This window comes from Limulus polyphemus, unplaced genomic scaffold (assembly GCF_000517525.1).
Source record: "Limulus polyphemus unplaced genomic scaffold, Limulus_polyphemus-2.1.2 Scaffold10, whole genome shotgun sequence".
Lineage (NCBI taxonomy): Eukaryota > Metazoa > Arthropoda > Merostomata > Xiphosura > Limulidae > Limulus > Limulus polyphemus.
Genome location: NW_013665620.1, coordinates 1,980,517 through 1,994,341, shown reverse-complemented (window position 1 = coordinate 1,994,341; position 13,825 = coordinate 1,980,517). Strand labels below are relative to the sequence as shown.

The 13,825-nt window shown below is 31.5% G+C and overlaps 1 protein-coding gene across 2 annotated transcripts in view; it reads right to left on the bottom strand.

Moving 5' to 3' along the window:
- Positions 1-8,699: 8,699 nt before the first annotated feature.
- The window catches only part of LOC111085051, a 16,477-nt gene continuing 11,351 nt past the window's right edge, over positions 8,700-13,825 (bottom strand). For both annotated transcript variants that reach the window (XM_022382101.1, XM_022382105.1), the window contains exons 3-4: positions 11,416-11,607; positions 8,700-10,264 (exon numbers count right to left, since the gene is read on the bottom strand). In XM_022382101.1, coding sequence (XP_022237809.1) covers positions 10,193-10,264; positions 11,416-11,607 — 264 coding nt within the window. In that variant the 3' untranslated portion in view covers positions 8,700-10,192. The remainder of the gene's footprint in view (positions 10,265-11,415; positions 11,608-13,825) is intronic.

The window sequence follows — 13,825 nt, the reverse complement described above, 5'->3', positions numbered from 1 at the left end:
TGAAAACGTTCTCGACAGAGTGACAAAGGGAATAAGCCGTTTATAGTTAGTGATGGTAAATAGATCAATAAAATTGTATGCTAATGATGATAGACATTAAAATCTCTACACAGAAAACTAAAGAAAGTGTCATGAGTTAATTTTAGTTGTTCTTTGTTTTTTCATTCGTTTATTATTCAAAAAATGTTTTAGTTGTTTTTTCGTTTTTGTATACTATTTCACGATGTTTATAAACAGTATATTTTTGTATTATGAAATGAAAATACTCATTTTTAGAACCAAAATGTTGAAAAATTGCCCCAATGCAGATTTAAGTATAACGTAAGTTAAAATGTATACTTACTTTGAACAAAGAAGTCTTTGAAACAAGTATTTAAAGGTCCTGTTGTTTATGATAAAACTGGTAAGATGGCTCCTGGCTTTAATTGGTGAAGATAACGTATGTTTTACTGTTTACTGTTAAGTAGCTGAAGATGATGGCTTGCCTTTATTCGTAATAATTTAAATAATTCTATTATTAGTTTAGCCGTTGGGAGTATTTGCCTTTCTTATGTGTTATAATAATACACAATATTCAAAAACAAAGTTATTGATGTAAATCACGTTTTATAAAAACGGTATTCCAGATCTTGTGCTGTTTTTGGTACTATTTCCTCCATCGTTGGCTAGTTTGACGGCCATGATTACTCATTATTGTCTAACAATTTAACTTCCATTGTAACAAACTTCTTTGGGGAATGGTAAGGGCAAACTTGTAGTACACATCTTTATAAACTTTCCACACACTTTTTATTGAATGTAGCCATCGGCTTCCAAGACCATGTTTAAACAGATCAAAGACACAAAAGTCCATTGAAAGTGCATCTAAGGACTTGAAAAACATGAGGTCGAATGAAACGTAGACGAAAGAAACTGAAATTACAGCAATCACATCCGGAGTAAAGTCCTCATCTACAATGTGAAGGTTATGGAAGAGCTCCACCCAAAGAGACAATTTTCTAGCACTGTTAACAAGATAATAAACAATGACTTGAAGTAGACGAAGGATCACAAGCTTCCAGCCATACCTCGAAATCAAAGGCTGCTTTCATGAGGAGTTATGATATGGATTTTGGAGCTCATTGTTGTCCTAACCATACGGATGTGTAATTTTTTTCCATCTTCGTGAAGAACACTAAAGATTCCCTTCTTCAAAATGTTGTGGCCTTAATCCCTTACATCAGCGTTTTCCAGAGTGTGGAACGTGACCACCCAGGGAGCACAAATGATCTCTAGGAGAGGCGCGAGACATTAAGGTAGAGTCAATAGTGCAATAATGCAAAACTAAGCATTTTAATATATTTTTTATTGATGAAAAGGTTATGAATTCCCTATGAAATTGTGACCACAATATATGCGTCACACATGTCGCTCGTAGCGATATACCACTGCACTAGCATACAGATATCGCTCAAATGAAGTGCGAGTTACCCTCTGTATTGCAATAGTAATATGCACATACTAAGTTTAAAGTAATCCATATTAGCTGTACTACTTTTTCTTAGTAGCAATATTTGTAAGTACGAATATAACCAATATCCCGTTTACACATAATTAAACACTTTTTACAACAACCTGACTAATATTATGTTATTCTTCATTTTTCCATCTCTAGAACATTTGTTGATAACCTTGTAGGTTTCTCAGATGGGATTCCCAATTTAGACAGATTATGCTCAGAATTCCCATACTCGCATAATTATTAACCATATTAACCATGGAACCATAATTATTAACCATGAACCATAATTATTAAATGTCTGCAAATTATTTTATAACAAATTCGATACAATATTCTGACATAAAGTATAGGAAACAAAACAATGCAAGTGACTGTCAAATTATCGCGTAAAATAGTTTCATATTTACAAGCAGTCACAAACAGAAAGCATATTTTGTTAAGAATTCAGTAATAAAAGTTATGCTTACAAGATAAATCATTGACCACAAACATGAAATTCTTCAAATTCGCGCAAGCAAGATATTTAATAATTATATTCCCCTTTCCCATTTTCAAAGATAATCTATTACAATAAAAATAAAATGATAAAAATTCCACGATTTGACCAAACACACGAATAAGCTATATGAAAGGTATAAGGTACCTTTTGAATAACATTTTGACACGCCTTCTCTCCACACTAACATGATCAAAGACTGAAGGCGTTAAATACCCTACATAGAAATGACTTAGCATGTTTATAAAACTTCTTTTGATGGTAGTAGAATGGGAAAATTTGTTTTTATCCAGAAGTATAGTCAGTAGGCGTGTTCTCAGTTAAACTTTTAAGCTGCTTTGACATTTTTATCTGCATGTAACATTTCACCCTAATGAATCAACCTATGGAATAAAAAAAAACAGTTACGAATTCTGTCACCATAGAGCGGTGAAAAGGAAATAAAAATTATAACTGCTAGAATTACAAAGTTAACCAAAATTTATTAAGTAAAACAACAAAAACCACACACCAAATAAAATGCAATAAGCCTTTAATTAAAATAGACTTTTATTAAGATTAGCATATTGTTAAGAACACTTACTGAATGCGCCTTAAGTCTAAATACCCTTCTCTTTGAACATAATTTCTTTATTGACAATAAATGTTTGCAACACACCATCTTATTGTTTTAGTATATTGTTGACTCCGATATTTATTGTAAGTAGTAGGCCTTTAAAAATGGACAATGGTGACTGTTGAAACGTTGGGCTGTTTTATTTATTAGTTTGTAATAAAAGCGGTTAGTATTGTTAAAGTCCAATCTCTCCCATGCCTAGACGGCATATATCAACCGGTGCTAAACTCAGGTTTTAATGGCACAAGTTGATGAAAATGATAACACATTTCCCAGGCCATCGCAGGTTACACCCTAGCTATCCGCTGTTATATAGCTGGATGGAATAAAACAGTTAGGATAAATCTGTAAAAATTTAGATTTGGGAATGTCCAGTAGTATATTTTTTATACCTTGTATTAAGACTGCATAGGTAAATATGTCTTAAGCATCCTGTACGGGGGGCGAAAGAATGATTAGCTCCGTACTGTTTACTTAATGGACACTCCAATTTCACCTGGCCTTTAAAACGCAAAACCGAAACGGATTTTAATAAGCGCTAGCATCTTTCGTATGAATCATAGAACATTATTACTATAAACTTACCTCACGTAACCATTATATAATAAATAAATTATGATCAATCCAAATTCGTTCAACCAAAGTAACATGCCTGATCCTTTCTGTTTCTATAAGCAATTGAGAATGTTTATGTCTTGTTGGGTATCCCCTTTATTTTTTATGTTGTAGCAGAAATTCCTGTTTATTTCATTGTTTATTCCTCTCTTAGCAAAATTATTGTTTAATGTTTCATTATTCTAAGTAAGGGTGGTTATGCTATTCATCTTTATAAAAGTCTCCTACATCTTTGGAATTTAACTTTATTTAATAAACCCTGCTCAGGCCATAAGATAAAAATCAAATACTTATGACTACCTAAGTAAGTGTTTCTCCGTAGAAATTACAATATTCCTGTATATCGTTATAATGGTAACAATTTATTATAATATTTACATTGGCACATGCTAGTGGTTTTTCATTTTGAATCCTCCGAAAGTAAACATAATATCCTACACAGTCGGAAAAAATTCCGGGGAGCAAAAAGTCAAGAACTCATATAAATCAATATATCCTTAATTTTCAGTGCATTAAAAATTATAAATGGCGTAATCAAGGAATACTTGGTCAAATTACTCAATATTTTATTTTAGTAACAACATTACGGTATTTTAAACGCTCTAACTAAGGATAAATATCTTACTGAACTGGAAAAGTATGAAATTTCAACCCCTGTAAAAGTCAATTTACAGAATAGTTTGAATCTTACACGAAATTCCTAATAAACTTTGTAAGTAAAAAAAAAAGAAAACATCAATGAGTGAAACTATTCAATAACGTGAACTTTCTCTATATATATATATATTCTCCATTCCAACTTATAGTTTATTTACCGACCTCGTTAAGTTTTTCAACGAAATATATTTTCATTGGCTTGATTTCCTTTCACGCCGCGCAAAAGTTTCTAGAATATTATATTCCTACATCCAATGATTTGCCAACAGTTACTTACCTCTATCTTTTTTTTTATATACATTTCTACAGCAGCATCTAGGACTAATCCTAGCAAGCATTGACGCTATTAAGTTTTTTACCACATTGCATACAGCAATTAAACTAGAGCTTTTCATAAGATCACTCAATTTAAAAAGTTATATTTGGACGCAGTAATTAGTTTCACACTTTTTACTGGCAACTTCCGTCCTGTTTCACTACATTCCACGGACTGTACTGTATTTTGTCTTCAAGTACTGTAAACTTCTAATTTACTGTTCTAACTTCGTAAATACTACTTTATTCTATACATTCTGTTCATTAGTAACGTCATAACATATATACGATAACCAAAGACTTTTTCTCAAAAACGTTCACTCATAAAGTTTATTGATAAAAGATCAAAATTTGACATTCTTTAACTCTTTTATAACACAATTTAAAGTTAGCACAAATAGGAAGTTGTTTGTCTTAATAAAAACGTACAGAATAAACGGAGTTCAGTAAGCTATGCATAAACCTTGTGACTCGACATTACAATACTGAACATTATATTCCTACTAACTATTTTATTAAACTTAGCGTTTGTAACTTTGGCATAAGCATTAAGATAACTTGTTTTTTACCCTCTGATGTTCAGGTTTGAAACACACATACACAAACATAGAAATAAATTAAAATAGTGGCTCGAAAGGATTGTTGCTATTGCTTCTTTTAAGAAAAGAAACATTGTGATTTTCAATGAATGAGTCACATATTAACTCAGTGGTAAGTCTGTTAGCTTATAGCGTTAAAATCTGGGTTTCAATGCCCGTGGAGGGCACAGCACAAATAACTCATTGTGAGTTATGTACTTGAGTACAAACAAACAAAATCAACGCCCTATTGTTGCATGAAAACAATCTAATTAAACATTTAGCCTTCTAAAAACAACAACGAACTTTTTTCTACTTCGACAATAATATTTTATTTAGGGTTCAATTTTCCTATAAGTGTTGAATCATTGCTTAATCTAAGTTATATTTTAAAGTGAAAAGATGGCTCAGAGAAAAAAAAGAAATAAAAAACATGCTCTAGTAGTACTGTATCAACAATCATTAACTTTTGTCGTTTTTTATTTGTTTTTATAGCAGCACAATGACGCTATTGTTTTTTATCACACTGTAGATGGCTCTAATTCAATAATGTTAAACAAATAAAGTATGTTAACTATGTATATAAGAAGTAACTTGAATGCCTTTATTAGTAATTTCAGCCTTTTTCAATATAATGTCTACAACATATGCTAAACCATTTTAAATTTCAATGTTTGTTTTTAAATAACGTAACATACTTGAATTTATCTTGTCTGATGATGACAAAACCTTGTCGAAACGTTGTACATTTGCTGTTATGTTAAACTTATATTAAAGTTTTGCTTCATTACCCATTCAAGCCGTCTCCAGCCATTATTATATCTTGTCTATCCTTATGTGAAGGGGAAGCTGCATTACATCCGATGTTCCTTTTTATGAATATTGTATTTTTATGTTTTCATCTTTCGAAACTTGTCAGCATAACAAAGATTATAATTTTTGGCTGACACTTTCAAAGTGTCAAACAAAAACTCTGAAGCTGAGATCGTACCGCCCATGTGTTACTTATTATATTAAAAATTTATGCCTGTGGTTGAGATGGAAAGTATGTTTTATCACACAATTGGATATTTTATGCTTCTTTCTCGGCAAATGTTTTACATCAAAGTTCGAACCTGTAATTAACGTAAAGTAAATGTTGCCAATCATTCAACAATTCAGTTTAATAACTTACTTCTAACCATGCGATGTTCTTATAAACGTTTAAAAAACAATTAACAAGCAAAGTTATAGTTTACTTAATTTCTCGCCGTTTATTTGTTTGTTGTTAAGCGCAAAGCTAAACAATGGGCTATCTGTGCTCTGTCCACCACGGGTATCGAAAACCGGTTTCTAGCGTTGTAAGTTCGCAAACATACTGCTGTGCCACTGGGAAGGGGGAGTTTCTCGCGGTAAGATAACATAAAGCCAAAATAAAATACTGATGAGTTGCTTTTGAAGCTTTTGGTAAAGCATCACCTGGTGACTTAAGCTGAAGACATAACATCAGAATATAGTCATGATCCTTGGAGTTTGTATTTAAGGTGTGCCATAGCTCTAATTCAATGATGTTAAAACAAGTAATATATGTAACTCAAGTGCCTTTATTACTGATTTCACACCCCCTTCATCATAATGTCTGTAACAAATGCAAAACCATTTTAAAATGCATTTTCTTCAAACATAGTTTAAAGGTTTTAGTACCAAGACAGTTTATTTATATAACTGTCGATAGTAATTATATAAGATCAAGTTACTAATGAGTTAGATGCAGTTTATCCTTCTTACAGGTAGAAAAAAAACATGATTGATATAGATGTGCTTGTTGAAATGTTTCACGGTTTTAAGACACAATATACTTGCTACTTATGTGTTACGTACAACTTGCCAGATTTAGAGGTAAAAGCATAAAATGCAATAGGATAATTTCTTTTGTGTTATGTCCAATCGCCAGGTTCATCTTGGTACAGAAAATAAATAAGATACCAGGCTTGTTACTAATGTATTGGACCTAGTTTTTGACAATGAGATGTGGAAAATAAATACACAGATAACATTTCAACTTCTGTTGTATACCCTCTTCATAGTTTTTACATAAAAGATAAGGGATTTTGTACAAACTATCTAATAGAATGCTTCCTGTAATACATTGCAACAGACAAACATATTTGTCCACACAAGATGTTGACGTTACATATTTTAGATATCCATCAATATCTTGAACTTCTAGTATTGCTCTGCCATCTAGCGACAATAAATGTAACTGTTTAATTCTCGACTGTTATCACGATGTCTGAAATAATGGACAGAACAGATTAAAAGTCCGTTTCAAATGTTATTATAATCAATATATACATATATGACAATAAAAACACAAAGTTAAAGTTATGGGGCCTTGCACTGAAGAATAAATAATATATAGAATATAATTTATACTGACTGGAAACAAAATATATGGTAAAATCTATTTATAAATTCCAATTATATTCAAACATGAATTGTTAGTTTCAAACAACAGAATAATCACTTGATAACACGATAATTACACTTAACAGCTAGCACAACAAAATATATTACAATTTGTTGTCAAAGAGTCATCTTTTAAGCCTATTAGGTACGACAGAATTTAATCGATTAATAGTATTACCAATATTTCCCAAACTTACATATTATATAAATGCTATATTATATTATATAATATGCTTTAAAGGCGTGAAAAATGTTTTTGGAAACTTTCAGAAATTGGTTTTTTGTCAGCTCTTTTTTTTTAATTGATCAGTTCGTACAAGCACAAGGAGTACGACAACACCATAGAAAAGACGAGTTCTAGCCGTAAAACAAAACTTGCATTTAACCTATATAAAAGTCAGTGTGTGTTACATCATGCTTGATTTATCATAAAAGCCAAAATGCATTTATCCAGAGAGACAATAGTTCGATTACTGTCTATCCATTACGATTTTAGTGACGTGAGAGGGAAGGTACTGTGAAACCTTGTAAGTACAATGTTGGTATAATAAGCCTAAAGTAAATACTTAGCGTGGGATCACCTAGCCTAGAGACAAGTGTATAAAATTTATCATGAAAGTAAAAATATCGATCCAATTTTAAACTGAAATTGTTTCTGAATTAAACTATTTTCTGTTATATCACCAACGTTTTAAATAAAAAACAAACCCCTTTAATCAACAAGTATTTTTCCAGTTTTGTTGTCTATACATTTCATTTTATACTTTCAATACATAAACTAACAACAGTATTGGGTATACTTTTGTTGCTAAGCAACATGACATAAAGGCCATTTTTGGAACGCATTGTTACCGAAATGCACTGGCTTTTCTATATTAGAACTTGTTAATCTAACCGATATACTACAGGGTATATTATACTATGGAGTGGTAGTACTTGCCTCGTAATTTTTGATGGGCTATACATCTATAATAAAAGAGCGTGTCTGTCTCTCTGTGATTTCTATTGGTAGTATAAGAAAGTACTTCTTTTCTATGTGGTTTTTCGCTAGCTTGCCTCATTAAAAAAATGCGCATGTGCGCACACAAGTGGATGAGATAACTAATAATACCCAGATGCACATCTTCAGGATCCACTTATTATGGGTGCAAAATTTCAGGTTCCTAGGTTCTTTCCTATGGCGCTCTTTTATTATTATAGGTACTTTTGTTGCCAAGCAACATGGCATAAAAACCATTGTTGAAACGTAGTGTTACCAAATCGCACTGACTTTTCTATATATTAGAAGTTGTTAATCCAACTGATTTTTAACAATAATCACTCTATGAATACGCCACGAATTCATTCATGAATGATCTTAATTTTGATTGGCTCACGAAGGAACTTACCGACGTTTGACTGCTTCGACTGCAATTTTCTGCCTCTTTGTTGGTCAAGCTTGATTTCGCAAAATTTATTTCAGTTAGCTATGAAATGTGAGGTTAGGGTATACTATGGGGTGGGGTGGTAGTATTTGCCCCGTCATTTTTGACTGGCTATACACTGGTATATTACATAATAACCACGGATGGAAGTGTGGTTTTGTTCAGTTTCTCTTTTTTTATGTATTATTCTAAATTATAAAAAAAATAATGGAAATTTATGTAAATTAACGATAGGTCTAAATGTCCAACAATAGGTACTTGGAACAAGTACAAATTAAAAAATCGGGAGCAAAGAATAATCAACATTTATTACTATGTAATAAATAGCTTGATTAATTGTTTTTTTTTTAACTTTCAAAAATCTTTATCCGTTTGCAATGACAGACGTGTTAAAAGAGTTTTCTGAGTTTGCATTCTTCGTGATAACAACTTATAATTTACTTATCTCATCAAAACACACGTAGAAGTAGATACAGCATTACTAAGATTTTATAAAGAAAGATAAAAATTAGGGAAGAAATTCATAAGTATCATTAACCAAAAACATTTTATTAAATTGTCATCTTTGTTTCTGTATTTAAAAACTTAGAGCAATGATAAAATGGCTTTGTTTGCATTTCCTATCACAATTTTTGAAACGAGTTTTGCGCCATTTTTTCCTTCTTTTTCTTGTATCTCATTTCTAAGTAAGTGAACCAGTTAATTTGTTATCTGCCAGTAATTGAACACAAAGACTTATTCAGTCGCAGCCAAACATATTAGACATCAACTTAGGAGCGGATGTTTTTTTTAAAAGTTATGTTGCAGTAAGTTCATTCTGGCATAAATGCCACAGAAATTTATAAACGCTAATTGTTATAACATTACTTACACAACATCATGTTTATTACCAATTAATTAACAAATATTGGTAGTAATCTATAATAGCACCCATTTACACTAGAACCATATATATCCGTGAACAAGATCTTATTTCTATGTAATCGTTTTTCTTTATAGGGATCATTACTGACACAAATTGGTATTCATTAAGCAAACCCTTCAAAGTCTTACACAAAGAAATACATGTATATAACTGTTAAAATAGAGATATTACAATCAATTAGAGAAAAGCTATGTCAATTAATAATTATGGCTAAAAATGTATAGCAGAAATATTACACTTCACAATTATTTGGAAAAGTTGTTTTAGTTGTTTTTTAATAATATCATTTCCAGGAAGGCTGTGAGCTGAACCATTACCAGTTCATTCAGATGGAAACAATTCTGATAAAAGTTAACCCTTTTCAATACTTAAAGAAAATGTTTGATTCAATATCTTAACATTTCGTTGTTTTTTTTTTTTTTATTTATTATGCCACTGTTATCCAGATTTTCCTCCATATCGTTCACCAGAATCTGAAGACACGGTATTTACAAACCTTCTGTTAGGTGTGTTGAAAATGAATTGATAGACTGGATACCTGCGTAACATGTAGAACATGTCACCAGTTTTCTTTCTTCTAATCATATAATTTTCAAAAGAGACAAATTCATATGCAGTTAGTGCTTCAGTAGAGTCGCGATGGCGGGAAAATGTTCAAGTGTTTCGTCAGTGGAAGGACGAGGTGGAATCTGCACAAAAAATAAAAGGTGCAAGATATTCAATAATTTTACATAAGACTTGTTAATTTTTGTTTTATTTGATCTCAAGGTGGACTCAAAGAAGTAAAAACAGAAGTTTTAATTTTTCTTATAATTATTTTCTTTTGGTACGTTTTTTTAAATATAATTCAGTAACAATATTTCGCTTTAATATTTTGAAACAGGTGTAGAAATAGATCTAAAATGAAGTTCACACTGTTGCTATGAGTGGTAAGGTGTGAAATAATAAATAAAATGGAAAATCATGCAAGTTGTACGTGAAAAAAGAAAAAAATTTTTAACAGAATCACCTACAGTAAGATAATTTAACTACTACTTTAAAATTTCATGAATATAGCTTTTTTTTACAAAACATTAACTCTTTAAAATGAACACATTTAAACTTAAGCTTACTTGTATGAAGTGTGGCTTTTTAAAAAAGTACTATCTAATATCCTATAATTCTGTTGCAGGTGTGAAATCAAAGTTTTTTCTACATTGTAATTTTAGCATTGTTTTTTTTCTACAGAAGATTATCAAAGTTGGAAGAGAATTAAAATATTAATTGTTTTATTTTAAAACGCCTCCCAGATGTATCAGTGGTAAGAGTGAAGGCTTATAACATATATATATATAGTGTTCTGTCCACTACTGTGTTTGATTGGAATATTACATTCTTGAAAATCCCTAAGGGTCTAGATTAAGAATGTAGTGTTTGAAAACGTAATAGGCCTAATACTAACGTCTTATAACAAGTAAAATTGTAATCATTCTCCGCCGGCTTTAAAAGGCTCTTCAGCTTCTCTGTTATTCTTTTGTCCTAACATTATTATTATTTGCGGAAATTAAACAAATATAGCCATGCTAAAATTTTTACTGTTTATTAACATTGTTTGTGCAATAATAAGTTTGATTTGAGATCAATATAAACGCATATGTTTAACGATCTATTTCAGTGTCCTTTGTTTCATCTTCATTGTTTCGCTCCCTACATAAAAAGCGCTTTACAGCTTCACTTAAAACTCCTTTTGTCGAGTTTGACTCAGGGTCACTCACTGGGTCAGTACCTTGTCTAGTGATTATTCTATTGACTGGATACTTTTATTAGTTACACTAAAAGGTTAATACTTAAAAATGCCTACCTTACTAATTAAAGTTTCAGAATTTAATGTTGGCAGTCGAACTGACCATCCTTCCTCTCGAGAGTTCTTCTTGAGTAGCACGCTCTCGACGGATTCACTAAACAGGTTTCCTTTACGGCCATCCTGCTGACCAATAGCGTTAAGTTGCGGCAAACTCAGGGCTTTGTTATATTTTCCGAATGTTTTCTTTTTCTACAGAACAATAAACCTGCTGTACGAAACCATATTGTAATTGAAGGAAAATATCAGCAGACACTTGTAATATCAAGAGAATTTCAATTACGTAACAGAAATCTTTATCAGAAACTTGTATGTAGACATTTTTCGAGTATTAGATATGACAAATAGCTGTATCACAAAGTAAAAACACTGGTAAACTGTCGTCAACCTCACATTTTCTTTTTAGCAACACAAAAAAACTGTATGAGTGCAAAGATAAAGAACTTGGAACGTATATATAGATATATACATAAGATGTTTCGCCAAAGAACTATAGTTAATAAAAGTTAAAAAAAAAGACAAGATATGACTAAAACTCGTGTACACTTTTATGTGTATACAGAAATATATATATATATATATATATATATATAAATATTTCGTTCATAATATACATCGTTATTGTGCAAAAAAATTATTATACTGTTGCGTCAGCGAGGTCACGTGACTAGTGTCACGCCACGTTTTCTAGAAATATCCTGTTCCTTCGTGAATGCCCTAGCATTTACTAGATTGGGGATAGTCTGGTATATATAAGATGGTCACAACGTGACGGAAACAGTGTAGTATTGAGTAATTGAACTGTAGTCAGAGAAAATATTGTTAGCCACGTGAGATATAGCGTTTGTTATAGCGCGACTGTTGAAACTAAGTGTATCGTAAAGTTGTATTCGGAAAGAATAAACCAGTTTTATTAAGGAAAGACTTGTGTCGCTAAAGTTTCGTCGGAACGAAGTTACGGAAAATTAATTAACGACTGGAGGCGTAACAATAGTTACGTTTAGGTATTTGAATAACATAAAACTATACTGTCATTCATGGTTACACATTTGTTGAGGAGAAGAAAAGTTCACAATCAAACTTCCTACTTCTTAATTAAAAATCAAATAGTTGGTACGAGTTTTTCAAATTATGATTTGTACAATTGTTGTCATACTTTGAACTAATTTTGCTACTATGGTACTTGGTGTAAATGTTAGGTGATTAAACTTTCAGTGTAAACTTGATTAAACTTGATGATTAAACTTGCAGTATAGTGTATTTTACAATTGTTGAAAGAAACATTTTGAAGGGACAAACCAAACTCAGATAATTAGTGGACCAGCAAACCAAATATACTCCATTTTCACATATCTCATTCTGATTCCGTTTTTTGTACCATTTTCTATGGAATACATTGAAAAAAGGCTGGATAAATCGTTAAAATCCTGCGTCAAAATATAACGCTAATTTATTTATTGCCCCCCAGAGGCACAGCAGCATGTCTGCGGACTTACATCACGAGACACCGGTTTCCGATAACCGTGGTGGGCAAGAGCACAGATAACCCATTGTGTAGCTTTGGGCTTGATTTCAAACAAACAAACAAATTTAACGAAATAGTGTGGAAAAATAACTTGACTGCCGTATTAGATATATTTCCGTATTTCATCTTTACATTTCTCCTCGTATCATTGATGCTTTCCTAAAAATTGGTTAAGTTGGTCCGCTAGTTTTTAGTTCGCTCCTATTTTATAAGTGCCTTCATCAAGATGCATGAGATCTGAAACCTAATGACAATATGAGCTTAAAAACAAGTAACATACCCAATTAAAGTTTTATTAAGAAATACTGTAAAATAGGTCTTTAACTTTCCTGGTAGTAATAGTTGTTTAAATGCTGGTAAATGGTTTAAGTGGTAAATGAAAGTAATCTACAACGAAAAATGTATTAGTATTTATGGCAAACCTACAAAAGCTACCTACCGTTTGTATTTATGACAAATATACAAAGGCTATCTACCGTTTGTATTTATGGCAAACATACAAAGGCTATCTACCGTTCGTATTTATGGCAAACATACAAAGGCTATCTACCGTTCGTATTTATGACAAATATACAAAGGCTATCTACCGTTTGTATTTATGGCAAACCTACAAAGGCTACCTACCGTTTGTATTTATGGCAAACCTACAAAGGCTATCTACCGTTTGTATTTATGGCAAACATACAAAGGCTATCTACCGTTCGTATTTATGACAAATATACAAAGGCTATCTACCGTTTGTATTTATGGCAAACCTACAAAGACTACCTACCGTTTGTATTTATGGCAAAGATACAAAGGCTATCAACCATTTGTATTTATGACAAATATACAAAGGCTATCTACCGTTCGTATTTATGACAAATATACAAAGGCTATCTACCG